Here is a 26,905-nt window from a genome sequence, read left to right as displayed (position 1 = left end):
CTCTCTTTTAATATGAGACAATGAGGGTTGTCAGTGGGGCGGTGTCGTGAGCTGACCATATACTATAGCCACTATAGCGCCGTCCGCTCTAGCTTCAATGCGAAACAAGCTAGGCTTAATGGCGACCAGGGAGTAGCGCACAGCCAGAGCACCGTCGTCCGCCATGCGATTTAAATCCGATCATGTTTACAAGCGTTGCCAGAAGTTGGTGCCCCGGCATTTTCGCAGCAGCGAGTGCACAAACAGCGTTTATTTAGATACCGGATAATTCATTGCTTCCCTGCAGAATTACGCTAACAGGCAGCAGTGCCGGACGATTACTCTGGGATAGAGGACTTCAACTTTCAACCTGAAGTGAATTTGCAGTTAGGTTGAGAGCTGCAGTTTGTGAACGTTGAAAATTGAGGCGAGGTCAGAGCAGCCAAGCTGAACTACAATTAAATACGTTGAGGTTGAGTGAGGCCAGCACAATCGATATGAGGTCAAGGTGAGGTGCGAGGTCACTCGCCCACCTCGGTTCCGAACTACGCAGAGGGTGACCTTCGTGGTTTCACCGAAATTTCCTTTTCAAAATGTTGGCACAGCTCCGTGGTGCCACCGTTCTTGCTCATTTGCAATTATCTGGATTTTGAAGCGAAAGCTTCACTACGCCAGGTAAAGCCGATTTCGCCGCGCGTTACCGGTTGACCTTCGAGCGAGCCAGAGGTAAATTGTGGCTATAGGCCTTACCATACGTGGCCCACCATGGTGTCGCTTCGCTTGACCTTTGACCTTTCTATTCGCCGGTAGAGGGCGGTAGAATAGGCCGAAGCTTTAATTGGGTGACGAACCTCTCGCGATCAACCATTAATTTAACCGCCACCTGCCAGGGTGGCAAAGTGGACGCGCTGCCTATCTAGTGTGCGGAACGCACTCAACGTTACAGACGCCAAGTCGCGTCTACTTGCCCGATGCACCACAGATTTCGCTCTCTAACCAGGTTCAGCAGTAGAACCGCAGCTAATTTTTTGTCGTGCACGCTAACTCCTGGCAGCACATCTGCAGATGTGCCGTTCAGGACAGAACAACTCCTCCAATTTGAGAACCAAGCCTCACACTGATACAGCAATTTTTTTTTCTCCCAAAGGCCAAGTCCGCAGTCTTTGATGTTATGTCGCCAGTCGCTTGCTTCTTCCAGTTAATCGCTGCGTGTTTGCAGGGCCTCTTCTCTGTACCAAGCCTTGTGTGTTCGAGGGCAAAGCGCGACTCTGCAATCGCTGAACAACACAGCTTTCACGCTTAGTGGTGCAATCGGCCGCAAGTGCATCAGGTAGCTCGGAAAAATATTGTGCTCCGCCTCCAATTGTGCGCGTTTTTTCTGTCCTGGCCCGACAGGATTTTGTCTTCGTCCTGGTGCGGTGGCGTTGTCTCAGACAAAAGAGAACGACACGTTGTGAAATATCCGCTCCTCTTGCCGCTGCGGCGAAAGAAGGGTTGTGACGTCTTGCCGGAAACTTCGGGGTCCTCGAACAACAGATCTGGGCGTCGCCGGATTGCCTTGCCGGTCACAGCGGCTGCATTCAGATATAAGAGTAAGCGACAAAAACGCCACCTTCGACTGCGTTGAATGAAACCTGCGGCTATGCCCTAAACACATTATATTTTAGTCCAAACCTTGCATCTCCGACAGACTTCAACTGCTGATAATACATTATATTAAGGGAGTTGACACTGGGTGCCAAATAAGCAGTGTAGGGCACAGAAAATGAAAGTGATAAGGTGCTCCAGGTGCTCAGTGATGGCGCCATCTGGAAACGAGGCACCGCTAGACTATATTTACACCTGTAGATAAGCGGCGACGCATCACGCAGCCGGGAATGAAGAGCCAGCCGCTGACGTCATTCTGTCACTTTGCTAGCTGCCAACTGTCGGCACGTGGCGACCATTGAGGGACACTTGCCGCGCCTTTCCTTTCTTCGTAACCTGCTCCTCCGCATACGTTTGCGCAAGTGATTGCAAAATATTGCTGGATGTTTATGTTCAGGTACAAACTTATTGTAGTGCTGCCTTGAGATTTAGGCGCCTAATAGGGGTTCGATCACCAGTGCCGCCGGGTACCCACCGCTGATACAATGGGTACAAGCTTTCCCCTGGTCCGGTGCTCGGCTTGTTTAGGGCGAAATGCTTGGGAAATTGGTCTTTGACCCCACCTTGAGAAAAAGATACTACCTTGTGTCATGGCGCTCTTTGGCCATAGATGCCCTTGCGCCATAAAAATCCATCATCCATCATCATCAGGTGCCTAATAATAATAATAATTGGTTTTCGGGGGAAAGGAAATGGCGCAGTATCTGTCTCATATATCGTTGGACACCTGAACCGCGCCGTAAGGGAAGGGATAAGGGAGGGAGTGAAAGAAGAAAGGAAGAAGGAGGTGCCGTAGTGGAAGGCTCCGGAGTAATTTCGACCACCTGGGGATCTTTAACGTGCACTGACATCGCACAGCACACGGGCGCCTTAGCGTTTTTCCTCCATAAAAACGCAGCCGCCGCGGTCGGGTTGGAACCTGGGTACTCTGGATCAGTAGTCGAGCGCCCTAACCACTGAGCCACCGCGGCGGGGCCTCACGAGGATCAGCTTTTATAGTTTCCGTTCATCCACCAGCTCGTGCCTCTTTCTTTGTGCATCCAGAATTGACGACCCCGTAGGTCAGACTGCCATAGAGTAAAAGCTACTGCTCGGCTGCTACACAGCGAGGTATTTCCGTTCGGTCTCTTCCAGCCGGCATCAACATTCGACCCGATGCTGATACCGAGAGTAGCGGGACGGGTTCAGGCGTCGCAGTCATACAAGGGCATCCGACTGCTGAGCGCGGGCTTGCTCGAGACCTCCATCTCGACGGCGAGCGACAGCAGCGCCCTCTGCGGCCGGCCGTCGCACAGCGCCAACGCCCAGGCGCACGTGGAGGCCGCCGAACAGAACGGGTCCTGCTCCTCGGGCAGCCACTGGCACTGCAGCCACGACAGCCACGAGCGGGCAAAGTTCTCCGCGTTGCGTCGGGTCACCACGTACCTGCGCGGGAGGGGCACGTCTTGGCACGGCCGAACTATATAGTCGCAGCTTTAGCGCGACCGTGCACCACCTGGAACAGCCGACCGCTATATAGCTGTGGACATGCCGCACTTGCGTGCTCAGTTGAGGCCGGTAACGGACCGTGGTAGCACTGCGGTAGCAATAATTAAAATCGTACTGATGTTCTGCGCATGCGCGTTGCAGCTGCATGGAGCTAACGAGTGAGGGTGGCTTAACAGCAGCGCTGTACGTACGCTAACGCTACGCATGCTAAAACACCGACAGCTGATACGACAGCTAGATGATAGATAGGTGATATACTGATACTGCAGCTGTGGCCCAGTGGTTTGAGCATCCGCCTCGCATGCGGGAGGTGCAGGGTTCGATCCCCAGCGCCGCCGGGCACCGACCGGTGACACAATGGGTACAAACTTTCCCCTGCCCTGGTGCTCGGCTTATTTAGGTTGAAATGCTTCGGAAATGGGTCATTGACCCCACCTAGAGAAGAAGAAAAATACCTCGTGCCATGGCGCTCTTCAGTATCAGATGCTCTTGCATGCGCCATAAAAAATCACAATCATCATCGATAACACTCGGTCCGCGTGTTACGTTAGGCAGTGAGGCCTCAATTGTGTCGTCAACAGACTTGCAGCCAGCTACCAAGAAGCACGCGGTGCGATTCAGCATAGTAGGGCACGTGACTGGCGACCTATGACCAGAGCTGCGACTTAGTCCCGCATGTATATCGACCAAAAGCGGCGTCGGGTGGCAGGCGAATCAGCATGGCCTTGTGTCCTTGTGCGGAAAGCCCGTTATACTTAGTGGCACGGGCAGGGACACTTTATTTCTCGTTCTTTTTATCGTCCCACAATAATTTTTGTGCTTGTACGTTAGAGAAAGTTAAAGATGCTTAACCGCACCTTTTGGGAAGCTTCGGTGAGGGGGAGGACTTTCAGAGCTTAGCAGACGAAAACGTTTCCCGTGATCTGTGGCGTTATCGAGCCGCTGCAGCCCGTGCTCATGCATGTTTTGAGCAACCTTTAGCAGATCGTTTGACGCTAGCGGGTGACGCTGCAGTTTTTCATTCACATGATAAAAAAGTAGCAGATTTATTGTTAAGAGGCAAGGCAGACCACCCTTCTCGTCTAGTTGCCCCTCCAGAATCGCCATCTCTCCGACGTTTTCCCGACTGTGAACAAAATGCTGCCGTCTGCCATGGCTGAATTCTCTATGAGCAGCTATTAGGCGTTTAAAGGCAGGGCTACTGTTCGTACGCAGGAGGCACCCGGTGCACCAATTAATACACATCTCCACGAATAAGTCTCCGGTATGCTGAAAACGTCTATTATCGCGATAGCGTTCAAAGCCCCGTTCGGCGGAAAACCGGGCGTCGACGTGACTGGAAAATCCTAATTAGTCGATTACATAGTGGCGTGGAAAACCAGTTTCGTTGAAAAGAGTTGGCCAAGCGGAATCGAACCGCTGTCCTTTGAGTCGGCAGCCGGGCGCGCTACCTTTCACCAATGAGGAACGTAAATTAAGTGGGATAAATAGAGTCCTTTAACGGGCACAGTAGGAGAATTATGTTAATGGAACACTTAGTTAACACTTAGTTAATTGGGGTTATTAATTAACGTCACCAATTAATATGGACGATGATGTTAAAGCAGAATGTGATAACAAGCGTGTCGACGTCTGCGAAAGAATGCGCCGTAGGGGTCCCCCCAAGCGACCGTAGAGACCCACGCTATCACGTAATACACATAAGGTGAAATCAGCGTACCGTAATGAGGTGCCTGTACAGAGCAGCGGATGCAACCGCGGGGTCACACTGCGGACCACCGATAACAGGGACATTATATCGGGGCAAGGCTGGCAGATTTCATGACCAAATGCGGTACATGCGTGTACAGAAGCACTGCAGCCGGTACTGAGTTCTGAAAACAGCGGATACCTCTTCGGGGTTTTTCACTGCTATCTCTCCAACGTTTTAATGCGAAGGCATTACTTGTCCCATTACGAGTAAAAGCCGGCGGCGTGTGCTAGTGCTCGTAGATGGTACGGAAAATCACATTGATGGGAAGAGAAATAGGGTGACGTCATCAAGCGGCTGTATGACACACACATCAAGCTGTGAACCGCCACTTCAGACGATCAGATACACGTCGTTCCATTATATATACACTACACTGGCCGACCTCAGTGCAGTGCCAGTTCTCCCGAAAACATTCGTGCCAAAATTGTACGCAACGGTTTGTCACACAGCGTTCCAGATGGTGTCATACGATTTCTCTTTGATTATAGCTTACACGTGCTAGTCAAGTTGCAGACTCTACATCTTCCCTTAGGGCGCAGTTGAGGTGTCCATCAAAAATAAATTTTCGCATCAAAATCGATGCGAAATTTTTTTCGATGCGTGCTTGTGTGTGTGTGTATGTGTTCGGGGGGAGGGGGGAAGGGGGACCGAACACCGCAGCCATCTGGTAAGTTTATACCGGTATCAAGTCAAAAGGAAGGGGGATCGCACAGCGCTATCGGGCTAAACAGAAGAAAGAAATTGCGACGGTTGAACTTGTAGCTTTGCACGAAGAATTCACTGAGTAGCTTACGACGGTTCTAGGCTTGACCATGAAGTCACTCTTTTATGCAGGAAACCATAGTATCGATTTAGGCGACTTGAGTGCGCGTGTTGGGTCACTGTCGAACTCAGGTTTAAAAAAGAATAATTCTGCCCATAAAGTATTCATGCTTTGTTTTTAACGCGCACGCAATAATTTTTCAAATCGAGCTGAAGTTATTGCGATTGATACGTTATTTTTCCTTTTGCTTGTCGCCATCGACGCCTAATATTCTTGTCTTTTCGCCGGCGCAACTGCTCTGAGGTTGTGGCCGCATTGCCTACAGAATACGGAAATGAAGCTGCTCTGTGTGTGCCGCGGTGGTTTGAATTCCACTCGAAGATGAATTTTTTTTTCTGCGCCGCTCCGAGAAGCGACGGGCTGCTGTTGTCAATTCGGCGAAATAGTTAGCCTCTCGTTGTCAAAAAAAAGAATGATCTCATGAGACAACAGGGCTGACAGTAAGCGTGAATGAAGAAGTGAGCAGCATCGAACGTTATACTCGCGACATTATTATTTTTTTCACTGCCTTTAAAATCCCCGTGTAAGCTTATGAAAAAGGTCTATAGTAACGGAACGCTAAGAAAGAATGGTCTAACCTAGAAACAGACCTTCTGTGTAGGTCGAAATTAGACTGTTCCGACGCTGAGTGCTATGCACGGGTTCCAGTCATGTGATCATTAACTGCAACTCTTCGTTTCTTTTATAATGCCTGACAAGGCGAAATTTCATTGAGCTCTTCTCTGCGCTTATACATGCATTACCAATGAACACATGGACCACTATCTCGAAATATTGCTCTGAGGTGTAAACTTCTGACGACATTTTGTCATCCATTGCCCCCGAAACGAATGTCATCTCAAGCAATAAGTGTTGTCTAAACACATTACTCAAACGTCTCCGGTGCACATCGACATCACCTCCACGGGGCATGCGTGCCAGAGAAAGCAAAGAGAAGGGCGCACCAGGAGAACCTCATGGGCGGCGGCCAGACGACCACGAAGTACCGCGGCATCTTGTCGGTGCGGCGCCTTCATCGGAGGACAGGCCAGCCCACAGGACCGCGCCGACAGCGGTCCTGAGCTGCCGGTCGGCCCTGCGCTGCTGCTTCTGCCGCTGCTCCTGGCGATGGCGATGTCGTTGGGGCTAGCTGTGTGCATTGCTGTTCTCCGCGAACAAAGGGATAGATATGACTGCTGTTGTGGCATGTGCGCCATGCTAAGATTGGCGTTGACCAGTCACAAGCCGAATAGACGACACTGGTCGTTTGTTAGAGCGCATCGTCATCATTCGAAGAAGCCTTGGGCGCCCATCAGAGCGTGAAATAGGGCAATCGACAAATTTAAAGGCGGCGGTAGAACTACATTGCCATAAAGACGGGGGGGATGAGGGTTAGCGGTCATCTTGAGACATCCTGCGTGGGCCCTTACAAATTTAATTCAGAACTCGATGCCTCCGTTTTACCGGACCACGTGTTGGGGCGGCGCATGGACTACAGTGTACTATAAGTACAGTGTACTACTCTGTAGTAATCACAAGAAGTACACTGCAGTCTGGACGTTGCTGTGGTGGTCCGGTGGTTAGTGCTGGTTATGGCTGCGGAAGCGCAGGCGATGGTTGACTCATTGCTAGGCGGGCCGTTCTTTGTGCGTCCGTCCAGAAGTTAAAGCCGACCTTGCACGATAGACCACTTCGTCGAACTCCTCTGAGGATATGTTTCACTCTCCTCTGGTCCCCCATTCTTGTTCCGATTTTCGTCGTCGGCTCCGGTCATGACCCATTCTCTTCTACCAGTTTTGCCAACTGCTCATTATCATCCTTGACAGGCGCTGATGTGTATATAATCAGCGCCTCATGCCGTTTCCCGCACGTCTTCTGCAGAGACCCCCGCTTTCAGAACGTGGAACATCCATTCGTGAAAGTGTAGAGACTTCTCTCTGCGTCCTCGGCGTCTTGCTGCGCATGAGCAGAGCTCACAGTTTCGACCAGTCACTAACCCACCTACTATCCCGGGAATGGTTTCGCCGCATCTCGCAGACGGCAGCCCCGGTCTTAACGATGCAGGGGAAATTGATCCTTATTTCTATCAGCGTTTTCTCCCCACTTGTCACAATTTCCCCCATGATTCAGGATTTTCTTCGCCCGGCAGTTGCAGTACAGACCGAATTTTCCCTTTCAGCCGCACGCACGCACGCACGCACGCATGCATGCACACACAAGGCCGCCGCGGTGGCTGAGTGGTTACGGCGCTCGGCTGCTGGCCCGAAAGACGCGGGTTCGATCCCGGCCGCGGCGGTCGAATTTCGATGAAGGCGAAATTCTAGAAGCCCATGTGCTGTGCGATGTCAGTGCACGTTAAAGAGCCCCAGGTGGTCGAAATTTCCGGAGCCCTTCACTACGGCGTCCCTCGTAGCTTGAGTCGCTTTGGGACGTTATACACCCATAAATAAAATAAAATCAGCATGCATGCATGCACACAAACCCTTGGCGCTAGTGTCGGTACTAGTTAGCGCATGGGCGCGGGCCAATGAGGAATCTTTTTATAGCGCTACCGGCTTCGTCTTACACTGCTGATCACGTGACTTTAAGACTGTCGCTTATGCACTGCAATGCTGTCTTGAGTGGATGGAACATTTTCGTAAGCGGCTATGGACGCTTCCACGCTGAATACGTGAGAAATTCTCCTAAAGGCTTCTCTCATTTTGCACTGTCAGGAGGAGTGAAAAAAGATAAAAGGTGCTGATTTGGTCACGTACACCCTCAAAGACAATACTAAACCTTAAAAGCCGTTTATAAAAATGAAAACCACTGCAGTATGACATTGCGGCAATGCGCGGACGAACACAGCGGGCAAGTGCATGAGTACACTGCTGCTGCATCTGGCAAAGCACAACAGCGTTCTGCTTGGCTACGTCTGCGGAGCAAAGATTAGTATCACGCGAGAAAAGGTATTCGTTAAAAAGGAATTCGTTGAGACGAGAATGGTGAACATCGATCCTTCTGACACGAAATGCGTTGCACTTTATTTTTTCCCAGAGTGCAAGGATGACTATCTCTCAGGTGGCTCAAGATGATGAAGATGCTGAAGGACAAATGGCGACACTTGCACGTGGCCCTTGAGGGAGGTGTCGTCGTGGGCGGATGTCCGAGCGGTGGCCCTTCGGTCACCACTGGCCTTGTCCGTGAGGTCGCCTAGCACTGCAGCACAAAGTCCACATGGCCGCACGCCCACACGTCCCTCTGTCCAGGAGCCGCACAGTTCTGGGAGAGATCAGGTCACTTCTTCCTCGTAATAATCGCTGCCGAGTGGCGCAGGGTTTTGATTCGACGTGTTCTGGCCGGGGTTGGAGTCCAGCGGGTGCTGCGTCCCTCCAGCGTCCGGCTGGAGCGTGATGACGCCAGTGTTGCTTCCCACCACGAACATCACCACGGTGCCCACGATGAGCGCGATCACGCACACAGCCATGATGATCTCGATGAAGAGCACGTAGTTCTTTCTGGCGCGGTACGCGTTGCGCGGGTCGTCGTGCATACCCTGGCTCTGGTCGCCGGCCGCCTGGAACTCGGAGGTGAGCGTCTCCGCGAAGTCCCTGTTCTTTTCCGTCCCCTTCTCGGTCGCCTGGGTCGCCCCGGCCGTAGTGGCGCCCGCCGTCGGCGCCACGGACGGTCGCCGAGCGGCGGCTGCAGCCGCCGGCGCCGGCGGCCTTGGGGCCTGCACCGCCATGCCTGCAGCTCGGCGACGTCAGTGCCGAAGAGCTTCGTTCCCGCCGTGGCCGGCTGCTGCTCGTGGCCGCGCTTCGTCCTCTTCGGCGTCGGCAGTCCCTCCTTCTTCTCTCAACCACATGCGCTCGCTGGATAATAATAATAATTGTTTTTTTTTTGGGGGGGGGAGGAAATGGCGCAGTATCTGTCTCATATATCGTTGGACACCTGAACCGCGCCGCAAGGGAAGGCATAAAGGAGGGAGTGAAAGAAGAAAGGAAGAGAGAGGTGCCGTAGTGGAGGTCTTCGGAATAATTTCGACCACCTGGGGATCTTTAACGTGCACTGACATCGCACAGCACACGATCTGTTCACAGTATCTCCGATCTCTCGTTCTATAGCGTTGTTGTGTCAGTAGCGTCGGTACAGTATGCCACTCCGAAGAAAAAAGTGCAACGAGGTTGCATCAGGCGACTCAAGTGCCCGTAATGCCGGCGAGCCTTCCGAATATCGCTCAACATAAAGCTGTGAATTAGAAAACGCAGTAGCCGATAAGTCTGCCATGCAACAGCCGCACAGAAAGAGCTATTGCCGGCCCCTTCCTCTAGACTCTTAAAAAAAAGAAGGTTGTAAAAGCGTAGTAAATGCAGCAGTTACTAACTCTGCTTTTACTACTTTTTACTGAATATTTACTACCCTCTTCAAAGTAGTCAGTCAAAGTCGGCCTTTCCTACCTTCTTACCACAAAAGGTCGCAATTCAGTACCTGGATAGTAATCTTCTCTTTGAACCTAAAAAGTGTAGAATATAATTGACTCAGAGTGTTGTGCGAATGAAATGGTTTTGTGTTTAAACATTTCTGGATTTTAATTATTGGATGTTTATTTCCCTCGTGGTGTGCAGGGTACCACGGCGCTTGATATATTTATGGACAATTGCCAAAAGTCAGTCATAGGAGAGATACTTGTGTCAAATGGCTATGGGCTATGCGATTGGGTTAACAACCTTTCTGACTTGAATTCAGGACTGACGAATTTCCTCCGCGGACAGACTGTGTCAGGCTTAACTTTCTCTAGTCCTCGTATTGCTGCACGCACTGAACTTGTCGTTTGTTGATTATGACACAAATAGTGACCATCTGCCTATATTTTTCGATCGTCTGTCGTTTAACTCCTCGTACTTCTCAGTTGCGGTCATATGTAATGTATTGTCAATTTCAAGGGATTCTGCTCTCTGCCATGGCGTTCCGTTCAAACAACGGCGAAGATTAATAATCAAATAGCATTTGCCTAGATTTAGAGGAGTGCCGCAAAAGAACTCTCACTTTCTGGTACGGTCATCAGAAGGCAATTTCTCTTGCAGTTGGTCGAATGCAGATTGTTCTAGGAATTACAGGAAGGTGGCATGGAAGAAAACTGCTTCATAACAGTGCTAAGAAAATGGAATGATTATGAGTTCATCGCTGCCACTTCTAAACGCACAGCTTCGCTAGCGAGAGAACATGATGACACCCAGTGTTTCGACTAACCCGCAAAGTCGGGCAACCGAGACGCACTATTCCTTTTTTTTTTTTACGTACTCGGAAAAAATCTCACGGTTTGACAAAATATAACCTCACTAGTTTTGACTCCAATAGAAACCGCGGCCACAGTTCCCAATGGATGGGAGAAGCGGTTTTCGTCCCTTCTTCCTCGCCGACAGATGTTCGCCGCTATGTTGATGACTCTCATGTTACCCAATCGAAGCTCTCTCGAATCGTATTGAGGCTGTCTGCTGCTGCTCCAGGCTTTGACTGCGTGACATCTAAAACACTCGCTTTTTTTTTTAGTAGACTCCCGATTCTTTATCACAACTGGTAAACTATTCAATCAAACTCGCCGGGATTCCTTCCGTGAGGAAGCTCGTCAGGGTGATCCCATTTCCTAAAAATCAGAGGAAGGGGGGGGGGGGGGGGCAATGCTCTGGATAATGTTCAGCAAGTTTTTTTGTTTTTTAAACATCTAACGTAGTAAAGCAAGTTGAAAGGCTTCTACACATTCGCGTTTCGGACCTCATGAACCGCATGTAGACCTACTTTCAGCGCCTGCCACCATGTTTCTCGTCCAGCACGTTCGATACGGAATGCGCCTGCTGACCTGGGAGCCGAATTCTCCTTGTTCGACGGCATGAGATGTTCGCTGCTGTAACAGTGCCGAACACTCGATCCTATTGCTCAGGTTAAAGTCCCTCCATTTGACAAGGCTATTTTCTAGCACGCGTATCTATATTTCTTCAATGTAGTGGATTTTTGTGTTCAAACTGTCATACACTGGAGGAGGTACAAGCAATCAAGAGTTGTACCACAAGGTGCTGTCCTCTCCTTTGTGCTGTTGAATATTTCCTGAGCTCCATTGCCTATGCGGACGACACCGTGTTTTTTTTCGGATGCGTCTCGTCCCTAACATCTTTATTTCCATTTGCAATCCTATTTGAGTGCGCTGGTTTTGTTGTCATTATGCAGGGTATCGTATTCGTACGTCTCTCTGACAACCTTACCTGGCGGCCACACGTTGATCCTGTCGCAGCGAAAGGCGTTCGTGCAAGGGTATTTTGCATAGGTTGTGCAGCATCCGGTCCCGAATGTGGAGAGATTTTTTAATGAACACTCTATGTTCAGTCAATGTTAAACTTTTGATCTGTGTTATTCTGTGGTTCGCCTTCCTACATGCTTTGTCACCTTGCTCTTTTGGACGGCAAGCGCTTCGGTTGTGCCTTAGGCTTCCCAATTGTGTGACAAATGACGTGATGTGCCTCGAAGTCCGAGTCCCATCTCTCTTATCTAGCTTTCAGTTTCTGCCTGTGGAAACATACATAATTAGGCTTTATAGACTGGCCACAGTCTATTTTTTCGTTGCTAACTGTCCTCCTGTTTTGACGTCCATTGGCTTTGCTTTCACATCACACAGGCTATGTTTGTGTAAATATTTATTACAATTCTTAGAATCTGAATCTGAAATTTAAAATATAACTTCAATGTTTAAATCTAATATTTGCTGAAAAGTTGAAATTCATGATGATGTTGGTGGACATTAATGGCGCAAGGGCAGCTTCGGACAACGAGCGCCTGGCCCGAGATGTTTTCCCGTCTACACAAGTTGGGGTGTAGACGGGAATTTTCCTAGAATTTCACTCATGAGAAGCTTAGCACCACGCCGAGGGAAAGCTTGTACCATTTTTATCACCGGTGAGTACCCAGTGGCACTCGGTACCGAACCCCGCACCTTCCGAATACGAGGCGGATGCTGTAATGACTAAGCCACTGCTGCGATCAAATGTTAAATCTACAGTTTAATTTACGATTTAAATTCAAACATAAAAGCCGTCGCGGTGGCTCAGTCACTATGGCGCTCGACTACTGACCCCCAAAGGCGCGGGTTCGATTCCGGCCGCGGCGGTCGAATTTCGATGGAGGAGAAATTCTAGAGGCCCGTGAACTGTGCGATGTCAGTGCACGTTAAAGAACCCCAGGCGGTCGAAATTTTCGGAGCCCTCCTCTACGGCGTCCCTCAAAGTCTGAGTCGAATTGGGACGCTGAACCCCCATGAACCAAACAAATTCAAACAAACTCAGTTTCAATTTAAATATAAATTTAAACATATATAGATGCTTTAGCAGGCGTCTGAATTTAAATCTAAATTTATGTTTAAATACCTACGCAGAATAAATTTTGTATTTAAATTTATTTTACAATTTCTCTTGAAATTGTATTTAGTTTTGAGGTGTAAACTTACATTGAAATATGTACTAATATTTTCTCGAAATTTAACATTTAAATTGAATTAAAAATTTCCAAGACACAAAGCCAAAGCCAGTAAAGCAGCTGAATGGGCTAGTTGGTTTTGCATCTTGGTGAAAAAACAGCGCACAAGCAGACACAGACAGAAAGAAGGGGACAAAAAAAAAAAAAAAAAAAAAGCCAAAGCGCCACCCACCGTTACGGATTCGGCTTCATTGACAGTTCTGGGGGGCTCTCGATAACGGCTCTAGCCGTAAACGGCAGCGCTAAAACAACTCGCATTTTCGTGAAATTGTACAGAATGTGCAAACTTATCGCCTACCAGTTAGAATTTTTATGTTGAGTGGGATGTAGTAAGCAGCAAGTTGCTGTAGGAAAATGAAGAAAAAGGAGCCCGGGCCTGCTGGCTGCCATCAGCGGGACCGGTGCTATCACTGACAGGCGCAGATAGGAGACGAAGAGGAGGAAATTTAAGGGAGCTAGAACGTGTCGTTCAGCCTGAGGACATCATCATCATCATCATCATCATCAGAACTGTGCCCAAGCAGCACAGGTAATGGGCCCAATATTGGAAACGTATTGGTAAAGACTGGTTCTACAGAGGGCCAGATTTAAACCATCCATTCGCAGTATTGGGACGGTTACCTGTGCTGCTTGTGTAGATGGAGGTGAGGAGAACAAAGGCGCGTCGCATCTCGTAGATGGTTTATCCAGAAAGCGGTTTTGCAGGCGACAGAAGTAGCGCTTAAATCATTTCGGACTTTCAGAGGCGTTGCTTTCTGCCTACCCTGACCTGCAAAACTCGAGCAAAGGGGTGTGAAATGCCGATTTAACTTCGCAAGGCTTCTTATCCCGCTTAGGTGGACAGCGAGAATTTGCTTTAATAAAGAACACAGACTGAGTGTTCGAAATGTCAATGGCACGAAGGGCATGGTGCCCCGTTATTAATTAGTGCCACTGGTTATTTTAAGAGAGAATGCTCCAGGTGTTACGGCCGAGATCGTTCAGTGTTCTGCGCCTCCGCCTGATTTAGAGACACGTATTTTATCGTGGATCGATTATGTCGTGCGTGCAGAAGATTCATGGTGTGTAGTGCATGCGACACGCAATGACGTCTTCATCGTCTGGTATAGCGGACACTGCTATGTTCGCATACGCAAGCTGCAAGGAACGAAATATTCCCGTTATGTTTAGGCCACTCAGACGTTTAGGACTCTCATCTACCTCCTGAAAACCTGGCTCTCTGTCCTTTATTTCGCCCCGCCGCGGTGGCTCAGTGGTTAGGGCGCTCGGCTACTGATACGGAGTTCCCGGGTTCGAACCCGACCGCGGCGGCTGCGTTTTTATGGAGGCGAAACGCGAAAGGCGCCCGTGCACTGTGCGATGTCATTGCACGTTAAAGATCCCCAGGTGGTCGAAACTATTCCGGGGCCCTACATTACGGCACCTCTTTCTTCCTTTCTTCTCTCAGTCCCTCCTTTATCCCTTCCCTTACGGCGCGGTTAAGGTGTCCGCCGAGAAATCTGAGAGAGTTACTGCGCCATTTCCTTTCCTAAAAAACCAATTTAAAAAAAATTCAGAGCGCAATTTACGTGATAGCCTCTGCTTCCAGTGGAATTTGCCGCGAGTGAACCCGCACTGAGTCGATGTACTCCAATCAGTATTCGCTGACGATGCTTTAGACAAAGCACGCGAAGTTATCAGATGCTGTCGCACGCCTGTTCATCTCACTCGGTCATGGAGCACCCGAATTGTTTTCTTTTTTTTCTGGTTTTTCATCTGCGTCACGCCATTCGACGCTGCAGCAGCAGACAACAACATCTACGGCTGCTGATGCAGCGACGATACGAGCGGCTATCTGACAAGCCTTCAGAGAGTCTCCTCAAGTGGTGTGCGATTCAAAGCCAGCGCTCCGAGTACTTGAACCTATTGTGAAACAAAGCACGTATCTTTTTCTGGGCCTGGACTAGCTGAGCTACGCACTACCGCTGAAGTGAAGAACCGCCATGTTGCGTATATCTGAATTCTTGGGCTTATCTGATAAATGCGGGCAAGGCATTATATGATGTTGAACTATCAGTTCTTCTCTTTACGAGAATGGTGCTGACCCGAAAGATGCGGGGTCGATTCCGGCCGCGGCGGTCGAATTTCAATAGAGGCGAAATTCTAGACGCCTGTGCACTGTGCGATGTCAGTTCACGTTAAAGAACCCCAGGTGGTCCAAATTTCCGGAGCCCTTCACTACGACGTCCCTCGTAGCCCGAGTCACTTTGGGAGGCTAAAAGCCCATAAACCATCTTCTCGGGAATGGTTGCCGAACATCCGTCTCCGCCGTAAATAATAATAATAATGGGTTTGGGGGGGAAAGGAAATGGTGCAGTATCTGTCTCATATATCGTTGGACACCTGAACCGCGCCGCAAGGGAAGGGTAAAGGAGGGAGTGAAAGAAGAAAGGAAGAGAGAGTTGCCGTAGTGGATTTATTCCTCTATGGCGCTTAGCCACGGCGCTGGGCTCGGCTGGCCTCCCTACACTGGTAGAGCCGTCGTAAACTCCTTGATAAGTTGCATCCAAACGTGGCTCGAAGCTTTCTGTGCAGGATGCAATGGTACTCTGCATGATTCTTGTTTTCTGCATCGGCTAACGTTGCGCTAGGCATTAATGCGACGGTATACGGACATTGCGACGTAATGATACCTAGGCTAGGGAAGTCATTTATGGCGGGCATTTAAAATACAACTTGCAGCTACCAAGAACAGCTACTGTGCCTCGAGTAGCTTGACGAAGAGGTTAACAAAGACAAGAAGAAAAGAAAACAAATTGGTGCATGATGTCGGAACGCAGCCGCCACGGTCGGGTTCGAACCGCATTTTTGAAGCGAAAAGTTTCGCTACGCTAGGTAAAGCAGTCGTCGAGCAGGGCGGAGAATAACCTTGATCGACCTTCAGCCTTACCAAGAATAGCCGCGTATGACCATATGGGGTACAGTTATGGTGTCGAACCTTTGGCCCCTGACCTAGACCCATGACCTTTAATTGACCTTTGACCTCTGACCTTTGATCCGCAACTTTTGGCACTGGGTGACCTTTGGGTTGACCGTTTACCTTACGAATATTCGATGGGGTGATGTGAAGCCACGTGATGACATCCGATGGGGGTGTCGTAAGACAATGTGATATCACGCCATAGCCGTGCGGTCGCGTGGGTATGTATAGAACGGCTGTCGCGAGCGTGTGGCGGAGCTGCCATGGACGAGCCTCAACGGGTAGCAAGCGTGCTTGCTTTTAGATGAATTCTAGGCTTAGACAAGTTAAGCCACTTCCAATTTTCTTCTCTGGAGATTCTTTTTTTTTGCCACTTTCCGCAGAAAGCCCGCGGAAATCCCGGAGGTGCGAGATTACGAACTCTAGGGAGCACTGATGCGACTCAGAATGGCCAATATTTGGCACGCCATCTCAACGGCGAGCAGAACGCTGCCAGGCGCAGGATCTTTAAAGTACACGTTCCTTCCGACAGATTTAGAATAGTTTTGCACAGCGTTAAAAGATGTCGGACTGCGGATAAGCTTGCGGCACTTGTCACCCTGAAAAAATGGCGGCTAAAACAAAGAGAAAAAAACAAAGAAAAATAAACACGATACATTTGTCTCTATGCCTGTACGCACGGGAAACGAAAGCCGCGCGTTTGAACCGTCGCCGAAAGCGTTCTGCTATAACGCCTACCAAGAGCGAGACCTTGCGCTTCCTTGTTTGTTGCGCGCGCAGATAGAACGTCGCCATTGTTCGTTTCATCTTGGCCTGTCTTCTATCTTCCTGTTGTGGGCTGCAATTTTACGGGACAATGTTCGGTCGGGAGACCCTGCATCAGGTTATCTTTTCTCCGCCATGAAAGTTCCAGTTTAATTGCTTGGTGTCGTATGTAACGAAGGTAAATTGTGCCTTTTCCTATGTCACGAACTGAAAGCGGGAGAGTTGGCACGTGCCCGAAAAAGTAAAGTGAGCAAAGAAAAGCGGCTCTCGTGTAGCTCGATCTTTCCTATGTGCTGGGCCTTTCGCGCTGTTTCAAGTTTCTCAACCAAACATTCCACCAACACAATAAGCCGAGTGCGGAGCAATGGGAGAGTCGGCTCACCAGCTGCGAGCTCACGGCCCAAAGGGCTTTAGTGCATCACGCAAGTGAGGTAGCTAGGCTCAGTGGAGCCCTGGAATAGGGGCCCAACCTTGCTTAAGAAGAGGCCTCAAGTCGCCAGCGCAGTGAAGACGACGGAGGCCTCGAGACGCCAAGCCCTTGAAAGCACCCAAATAAAGTTTCTCTCTCTCTCTCTCTCTCTCTCTCTCTCTCTCTCTCTCTCTCTCTCTCTCTCTCTCTCTCTCTCTCTCTCTCTCTCTCTTTCAAGTTTCTCCTTGCGATGTGGTAATTATCTGCCAAAAAAATAAAATCTGTTCATAAATAACTAAGGAGGAAATACAACAGGGCAAGCAAACGAATTCCGAGAACGAACACAAAACGAGAATTCAGAAATAATCGCAGTTCCTGTTACAAGGGAGTGTGATTCAAACAGTTGTCCCAAGCTATGGACTCGCAGAGGGGGTCGATGGTCCGCTGTGCATCATCATTACTCGCTGCCGGTCCTAGAGTGTCGGTTGCTGTACAATCAAGGGTGACTTGGATTAGTCTCTGAGGAATGGCAATTGACAAAGGGCTCTCCATATTGCTACCATTACTCGCACCAACCGTTATATATATATATATATATATATATATATATATATATATATATATATATATATATATATATATATATATATATATATATATATATATATATATATATATATATATATATATATATATAGTCTTGGTTTATAGACGGAAACATATTTCAGTTTTATTTTATTGTACGTTCGGAGTAATTTCACTTGTAGTGCGTAGGCATGTTTAGCTGGCACAGTTGTCGGCAGTTGCCCTGCTTACTCCCGAAGTGAGCCTAGCGAAGGGAATTACAAACAGAAAAAGATATTTGGTGAGCCCAAGACGCATAGCGCCACACTAGGTGTTTTTACTATTGTTTTACCACGATTGAGTTTTTACAAAAGCTGCAGCATCGACAAGTGCAGCAGGCAAAGAAAAGGAATAACGGACCGAGACAACTCTTCGCAGTTGAGTCCAAATTCTGACAACATCGCAGGAATCGAGGTTGCGATTTTCTCCGCGAAGGAAAAGACCAGATCGTTCTAACACGGAGGATATGAAAAGAGTGTTCGAGCGCAACCTACTCAGTGAAAACAGAGCGAAAAAAAATACGACAAAGCAAAAAAAAGGGAAAGGAATAGAAATGAAGAGAGGTGGGCGGGGGAGGGGGGGAGAGGAGAAAAGGGAGGCCCCTTTCCGAGCCCCACTTTGGGCGATTGTTTTACCCCGATGTGTGCCATGAAATTCCAAAGGCACCGAAATGGAGATGGTGCGCGCCGGCTCCTTCCGAAACAACTTTTTCAAATGGCAACTGCGCCACATCCCGGAAAAACATTGCACTCGAAAGTACGATGGAAAGGAGGAGGGAAGGGAAGGAGATGGGAAAGGGAGTTCTGAAACTGAGATCTCCCGCGCAAAACTCGGAGCAGGGCGCAGTGTTCTGGAGTGCCAAGCACGGGTTGGAAAGCGAGCGGAGGATGGAGGGGAGGGTGAGGGGAAAGGGAGCCTGGGATAGAGGGAGAGGGTGGAGCGCGGGTACAAACGCACGTGCGTTCAAGCGCGGGAGATACTGAACGCAGAAGTTGGCCGTTGCTCACTCGTCGGGTATGAGTGATGACGCACTTTTCCGGTTGCTTTTAGGGAAAGGCATCTTGTGGGGACCCCTCCTATCCCATCTCCCTCCCTTCTTGGAGGGGGGGGGGGTGGAGTAGGAAGCGTGTGCTCTGTCTATTTTCTGCCACGCGCCTCGTGGCGCTTCGATCGGTAGCTGTTTCACTTTGTCGAAATAGAGGACAAAGAAAAAAAAATCAAGCAATTCGAGGAGGCGCGGACCGAAGGCGATTTTCACGCAGCGAAGTCCCTGTTGGTCTCTTTTTTCCTTCCGTTCTTTTTCTTTTTTTTCAATTCAATCGCTTTTTAGTGAGCGTCTTGTTTTCAGTATTGACCATTTGGCGAATGCCCCTAGCCCTGCCGCCCCTGCCGTGCGATGCGAATCCTCGAGGGAGTTTTAGGTTTAATGTTTTTAAAGTTTCCCGCGCGCTCGAACTGTGCGCACTGAGGGAGGCCGCGGAAGATTCGATACACCGATACAGCTGCGCGTCAGCGCGATGGATGCTGCGTCTGAGCCTCCCGCGCCTCCTGAGCACCGGGCTGTGGAAGCGAGTACGGACGTCCATAGCATCGTTGCCACACAGTACAGGCGGTTCGATCGAGTATTTCGTGCGGGGCGATCGAATGTTTCGTTTCGTACAGAAGCGGCCGAAAACACTTGGCTTTGCGCCAGGAACTCGAAAATAAGTGGCACAATTTTTGCCAATTTTTACAAAGCAAGGAAAAGTTATTCTTTGCAACTTCCTGTTATTGAAGACATCGAGTTCTCTACATTAATCTCTGACGCACACGCACTTCAAAAGCTGGTGGAGAGATAAGCATATTTGGCGCCAGAAGTTTCTCGAAACAGTAGTTGAATTACTTTAACGGAGTTACTCATGTTTCAGCCGTGGTCTTAGTACAAGCTGTGGCGAACCTGGGTCATTGAGCGACCGTGCATGCTGCATGCATGACCGCTTTGGTCGGAGGATAAGTTATCAATGTTATCCAGGTGAGTTTGGAAGAAGAGGGAGGGGTAGCCCCTACAAAATAGCCTATAGACTGTCCATAGACTTCTATCGATAAAGCCTGTAGACTCTCTGTAGACGAGCCCTAGAGAACGGTCTATAGCCAATACAAATCATATAGACATTCTATAGACAATCTATAGATCTATGACCATACGTTTTTGTAGACTTTTGTCCATAGAGAGTCTATAGACTATGCATAGACAAAAATAAATATCTATAGGAAGGAAATAAAGTATATAAGAAGTCTAAAGCCTGTCTATAGACCATTTTTACAAGGAAGTAGATAGAAAATAAGAAAATCGGCTCGAAAAAGTACATGGCCTTTATGGCGTGTTAACCCGCCGCGGTGGCTCAGTGGTTAGGGCGCTCGACTACTGATCCGGAGTTCCCGGGTTCGAACCCGACCGCGGCGGCTGCGTTTTTATGGAGGAAAAACGCTAAGGCGCCCGTGTGCTGTGCGATGTCAGTGCACGTTAAAGATCCCCAGGTGGTCGAAATTATTCCGGAGCCCTCCACTACGGCACCTCTCTCTTCCTTTCTTCTTTCACTCCCTCCTTTATCCCTTCCCTTACGGCGCGGTTCAGGTGTCCAACGATATATGAGACAGATACTGCGCCATTTCCTTTCCCGCCCAAAAACCAATTATTATTATTATTATTATTATTATTATTATTATTATTATTATTATTATTATTATTATTATTATTATTATTATTATTATTATTATTATTATTATTATTATTATTGCGTGGTCGCAAGAAGGCGGGCAGAGCGAAAGAGTGCTGATCCACCACCAAGCGCAAGCGCAATCAGTGGGTGCACTTTTCTGCGGCGCTAGCAGCCAGCACTCTGAGCTTATGGGGCTGGGAAAGGCCCTGGATCGCCCTAGAGCAATGCTCATCAAGAAGACAAACATAGGGGCTCGTATCGCGCGTGCAGGCAACAGTGCAGACTTGATGCGCAGAGCTTTTCTGCGACGAACCCGCTAATCTAATGCAGGAAGTAGGAGCGCAATCGATATGCGTTTATTTACCTGCACGGTAGGGGCGTCGCTTAGCGAGCCTCATTTCCATCAGGGGCACATGAAAATGCACTCGGCAGGTGCTGTTTGAGCTGTTTTCCCAGGTCGCTTATATGGCCGCCTGTACTTTCTACGGTGTTTCGTGACTGGGCCGTCACGCACACATATGCGTATTCACAGCTCCGTTCTTGTGAACAGCTCCTCTGTTGTGTATTTCACACATATAAATCTAAAAAAATAAATACAACAAAAATTTACGAAACAGACGACTTCATTTCAGTACATGGTGTTGTATTGCGTTAATTTTGTTTTTCCTGATATCGGCTCAGAGAAAAAAATTTTGCGCAACAGCTACTTGCGCAGTAGAAACTCGAAAAGGAAATAGGAAAAGAAACTAATTAAAAGTTCACCTAGGTTTTTTATGCATTTATATTTTGAGCCGACCGCAGCGGCTGCGTTTTTATGGAGGAAAAATGCTAAGGCTCCCGTGTGCTGTGCGATGTCAGTGCACGTTAAAGATCCCCATGTGGTCGAAATTATTCCGGAGCCCTCCACTACGGCACCTCTTTCTTCCTTTCTTCTTTCACTCCCTCCTTTATCCCTTCCCTTACGGCTCGGTTCAGGTGTCCAACGATATATGAGACAGATACTGCGCCATTTCCTTTCCCCCTAAAAAAACCAATTATTTTGAGCATAGAGCCGTTTAACTTGAACAGTACAATTTAAGGTACTTCAAGACGCACGCATTTCGAACAAGTCTCATATGCGTAGCAGACATAGAAGAATGCTGGCCAAGCTGATTAATGAACGACAATTACTGGTGTCTAAAATATTCAAGGCGAAATAGAGGTTTTGATTGAGTGGTGGATTTTCATTCTCCACATCAAAACTGTCCGTTGTGATGGCACGACATATCTTTATGGAAATAGGTAATGATTTTAAATTAAAGTGCTATTGAAATCACACGTCTTTTATGACTTTTTTGTGTTGAATTTCCATTAAAATTTGCCTACCGATCCTCACCTAGTTTGAGTTGTAGTTGGAAGCTTATTGACCAAACTCAGTACATCCATTTCATAATTCATCGAATTTTTGATGAGGCGCAAATGTGTGTTTTGAGCTGTGTGATGCATCAGCGCCTCCTTGATTTCACTGGCAGCCAGAAAACCCGGTTTCGGCCAAGTTCTTCTACTGTCCTTTCCTTCCGCGTTCCCATTCGCTGACCTTCGTGTCACTTACCCCGGTGATACATACCGCTATTGTTTCGTGCAGCTATTGCTGTACAGAAAAAAAATTGAATCGCAATACGAACACGCGCGGTTAAACAACGCAAGGCGACGTCACGGACAGCAAACGCGTGCTAACTAAAGGAGTAGCAAAACAGCTTCACACTAAGCCAGTAGAAAATTGAAAACTTGTTTTTGGAGAAAGGAAATGGCGCAGTATCTGTCTCGCAACTTGGCCGACACCTGAACCGCGCCGTAAAGGCAGGGATAGAGGGACTGAGAGAAGAAAGGAAGAAAGAGGTGCTGCAGTGGAGGGCTCCGGAAGAATTTCGACCACCTGGGGATCTTTAACGTGCACTGACATCGCACAGTACACGGGTGACTAGTGTTTCGCCTCCATCGAAACGCGGCCGCCGCGGTCGAGTTCGAACCCGGCTCAGTAGACGAGCGTCCTAACAACTGAGCAGTGTTGGCGGTAACGCGTTACAAGTAACGGCGTTACCGGTAACGTGTTACTTTTTTCGGTAACTTAATAATATACTCGTTACCATTTCGGAACTGTAACGAATAACGTACTTACGTTAACATTTTTCGGTAACGTGAGGTGTCACGTTACCAGTTACTTTTTGATCCAGTTGTGACTCACTCCACCCGTTTTTTTTTAGAAAAAGAAAGCGCAGTGCACCAAATAAACAAAATGTATTTTCGGTAACGTGAGGTGTCACGTTACCAGTTACTTTTTGATCCAGTTGTGACTCACTCCACCCGTTTTTTTTTAGAAAAAGAAAGCGCAGTGCACCAAATAAACAAAATGTACAGGTGCTCTCTACCCTTGTTGCGGCTCGCATGCATGCCAGAAAACACCGGCCCTTGACGACGCACCCAACTAAAAAAAGACATTACTCATAAAGCAGGAAACACGTGCACGAACACTCATTCACACACTTTCCTTCACCTACCTGACCTTCCCAAACCACTCACACACACAGCTCTCTAAAGAGTGGAAGCATGCGGAGCATTTTGGAACATCAAATTTGTCAGAATTACCTTAAATTTGTTGAGAGTTCAGCGATGTTTTTTTATGAAGTTAGTATTGATGATGAAGTGTCAATTTTTGTTTAATGTCACATTCATAAAGTGGCTTCAACATGTACCACAGAGTTACAAGCCATCACGTGCAACTCTATAGGCAACTTTAGGCCACTATAAAATTGTTAAGCTCCTGCACATTTGTGCAAAGTAGTCTCGTTAAATCACGGTTTCGCGTAAAATCATGTTTGGACTAGAAGTTTTATGTGAAATGTGACCTTTATAAAATTGTTATCGTAAGTTCTTAATTCGAAGACTAATTAAAATTAATGGCCATGAAGTAACGGCAAAGTAACGCGAGTACTTTTTTTTCGGTAACAGTAACGATAACGCGTTATCATTTTTGTAGGTAACGTAGGGCGGTAACGCGTTCATTTCTTTTTAGCGTAACGAGTAACGTATTTAGTTACCTTTTTTCGGTAACGCCTACAACACTGCCACTGAGCCAACGGCGCGGCGGGTAACCGTGAAAAGGAGCATTTGCTCTGCTTGGGCCGCTGGTCATCCGCCCGATTCGAATGAATCTAAGCACTCCATCAGGAAGTATGTGTGTGTGTGTGTGTGTGCGTGCGTGTGTGCGTGTGTGTGTGCGTGTGTGTGTGCGTGTGTGTGTGCGTGCGTGTGCGTGTGCGTGCGCGTGTGTGCGCGTGTGTTCGTGTGTGTGCGTGTGTTCGTGTGTGTGTGCGTGTGTGCGCGTGTGCGTGCGTGTGTGTGGGGTGTGTGGGCGGGCGGGCGCGTGCGTGTGCGCTCGCGCGCGTGGTGGGGGGGAGGCGAGGCGGCGGGCATGGAAAGTTAGAACGTAGGGGGAGGTAATGGGCAATGTTACATGTTAATTCGTTATGCTTTATGATTGCCGTCACCTCCGGATAAAGTTGAGACAGCTGTATCACGCCGCCCGAAGCTGCAAGGCATAAGTGAGTGAGGTAAGGAGATTGTCAGTGTGAACTTTGCGGAGGATCTGTGCTTGTTCCGTGTTTAGAAACAGGCGCGGTAGACAGAAGGCAGTGCGGCCTTCCCCAATGTTCTTGTATCGCGTTCGGCTTTTTTGGGCGTGTTACGGCGTCTTCCACTGACGTTTGATTTGACCAAGAGTTCGAGGGAGGCCGGATGTTAGTTTCGCTGGACAATTAATGAACAGACTCATTTCTCCCAGCGGTCATCTATCCTGCCCAGGGTGATTGCAATGTTGTGATAGCTGTTGTGGGGCTCACTTAGGATGCCATGTAGGTGTTATTCCGCTAGTATGCGTTGCAGATTGCGAGCTGGCTTACTTGACGAAGAGTAAAGTGTCAGATCACTCCGTCATCATCATCAGCCTAACTACACCCACTGCAGGGCAAAGGCCTCTCCCATGTCTCTCCAATTAACCCTGTTCTTTGTCAGCTGCGCCCACCCTATGCCTGTAAACTTCCTAATCTCATCCGCCCACCTAACCTTCTGCCGCCCCCTGCTACGCTTCCCTTCTCTTGGAATCCACTCCGTTACCTTTAAGGACCAACGGTTATCTTGCGTTCGCAGTACATGCCCTGCCCAAGCCCATTTCTTCCTCTTGATATCGACTAGGATGTCATTAACACGCGTTTGTTCCCTCACCCACTCTGCCCGCTTCCGATCTCTTAACGTTACACCTACCATTTTCCTTTCCATGGCTCGCTGTGTTGTCGTTAACTTAAACTGAACCCTTTTCGTTAGCCTCCACGTTTCTGCCCCGTAGGTGAGTACCGGTAAGATACAGCTGTTGTACACTTTCCTCTTGAGGAAAATTGGTGAACTGCCACTCATGATCTGTGAGAATTTGCCATATGCGATCCACCCCATTCTTATCCTTCTAGTTATTTCCCTCTCATGATCCGGATCAGCTGTCACTACCTGCCCTAAGTAGTATTCCTTTGCCACTTCCAGCACCTCGTTGCCAATTGTGAACTGCTGTTCCCTTGCTAGACTGTTGAACATTACTTTGGTTTTCTTCATGTTAATTTTTAGACCCACCGTACTGTTCTGTCTATCTAACTCATTGATCATGATTTCCAGTTCATCTTCTGAGTGACTCAGCAAGGCAATATTATCAGCGAATCGCAGATTATTTAAGCATTCTCCGATAAAACTTATCCCCAACTGTTCCCAATTCAGGCCTCGGAATACCTCCTGTAAGCATGCGGTGAATAGCATTGGCGAGGTCGTGTCTCCTTGCCTGACGCCCTTCTTTATTGAAATTTTATTGCTGACTTTATGTAGGACTATGGTAGCCGTACAGTTCTCATATATATCTTTCAGTATTTTTACATAATGCTCATCTGCACCATGATTCCGCAATGCCTGTATGACTGCTGAGGTTTCCACTGAGTCGAATGTTTTATTATAATCAAGTAAGGCTATATACAGTGTTTGGTTATATTCTGCGCATTTCTCTATCATCTGATTGATAGTGTGAATATGATCAATTGTGGAATATCCTTTACGAAAGCCTGCTTGATCATTTGGTTGATTAAAGTCTAAGGTTGCCCTGACTCTATTAGCGATTACCTTAGTAAATATCTTCTAGGCAACGGACAGTAAGCTGATCGGTCTAATTTTTCAAGTCCTTGGCGTCTCCTTTCTTATGAATTAAGATTATATTCGCGTTCTTCCAAGCTTCTGGAACGGTCGAGGTCATAAGGCATTGCGTATACAGGGTGGCTAGTTTTTCTAGCAGAATCTCCCCTCCGTCTTTCACCAGATCTGCTGTTACCTGATCCTCACCAGCTGCTTTTCCCCTTTTCATTGCTCCTAAGGCTTTCTTCATTTCCTCGTTCTTTACGGGCGGGATGACGGATTGCTGTGTGCTACTGTCTCTATCATTAATGTTTTGATTACCATGGCTACTGATAAATTTGTGTAGAACTGTTCGGCTACTTTAACTATCTTATATTCATAGGGCTAATGACATTGCCCTTCTTGTCTATTAACGCATACATCTGGTTTTTACCTAAGCCTAATTTCCTCTTCACCGCTTTTAGGCTACTCCGTTCTTTAGAGCATGCTCGATTCTCTCCATATTAAACTTCCTTATGTCGGCTACCTTGCGCTTATTTATTAACTTCGATAGCTCTGCTAGTTCTATTCTGCCTGTAGGGTTAGACGCCCTCATGCTTTGACATTTCTTAATCAGATCTTTCGTCTCCTGAGATAGCTTGCCGGTATCCTGTTGAACCGTCCTACCGCCTACTTCTACTGCGCACTCCGTAATGATAGCTGTCAGATTATCGTTCATTGTATCAACATCAAGGTCGTCTTCCTCAGTTAAACCTGGATATCTGTTCTGCAGGGATATCCTGAATTCCTCTATTTTCCCCCTTACCGCTCGCTCGTTAATGGACTTCGTCTTCACTAGCTCCTTCCGTTTCCTCTTCAAGTCTAAGCTTATTCGAGACCTTCGCATTATGTGGTCGCTACAACGCACCTTTCCGAGGACCTACACATCCTGCATGATACCAGAGTGAGCACATAGTGTGAAGTCAATTTCATTTTTAGCCTCAAAATTAGGGCTCTTCCAGGTCCACTTCCTGTTCTCTAGTTTGCGGAAGAAGGTACTCATGATGCGTACATTATTTCTATCTGCGAGCTCTACTAATAG

General features: G+C 48.2%; 1 protein-coding gene across 2 annotated transcripts; it reads right to left on the bottom strand.

The window, feature by feature from the left end:
• Window positions 1–1,045: 1,045 nt before the first annotated feature.
• LOC144127516 (uncharacterized) lies at window positions 1,046–6,800 on the bottom strand. Of its 2 annotated transcripts, none has more exons than XM_077660506.1 (3): window positions 6,635–6,800; window positions 2,830–3,051; window positions 1,046–1,553 (listed from the first exon to the last, which is right to left on the bottom strand). In XM_077660506.1, the coding sequence occupies exons 1-3, from the start codon at window positions 6,682–6,684 to the stop codon at window positions 1,409–1,411; spliced, it is 417 nt and encodes a 138-aa protein (XP_077516632.1). In that variant the 5' UTR covers window positions 6,685–6,800; the 3' UTR covers window positions 1,046–1,408. The 2 variants fall into 2 exon arrangements, with proteins under 2 accessions (XP_077516632.1, XP_077516633.1); XM_077660507.1 differs by having other exon boundaries at window positions 1,464–1,553; window positions 2,792–3,051.
• Window positions 6,801–26,905: the final 20,105 nt, after the last annotated feature.

Source organism: Amblyomma americanum, chromosome 4, assembly GCF_052857255.1.
Source record: "Amblyomma americanum isolate KBUSLIRL-KWMA chromosome 4, ASM5285725v1, whole genome shotgun sequence".
NCBI lineage: Eukaryota > Metazoa > Arthropoda > Arachnida > Ixodida > Ixodidae > Amblyomma > Amblyomma americanum.
This window is presented reverse-complemented; position numbering and strand designations above follow the sequence as displayed.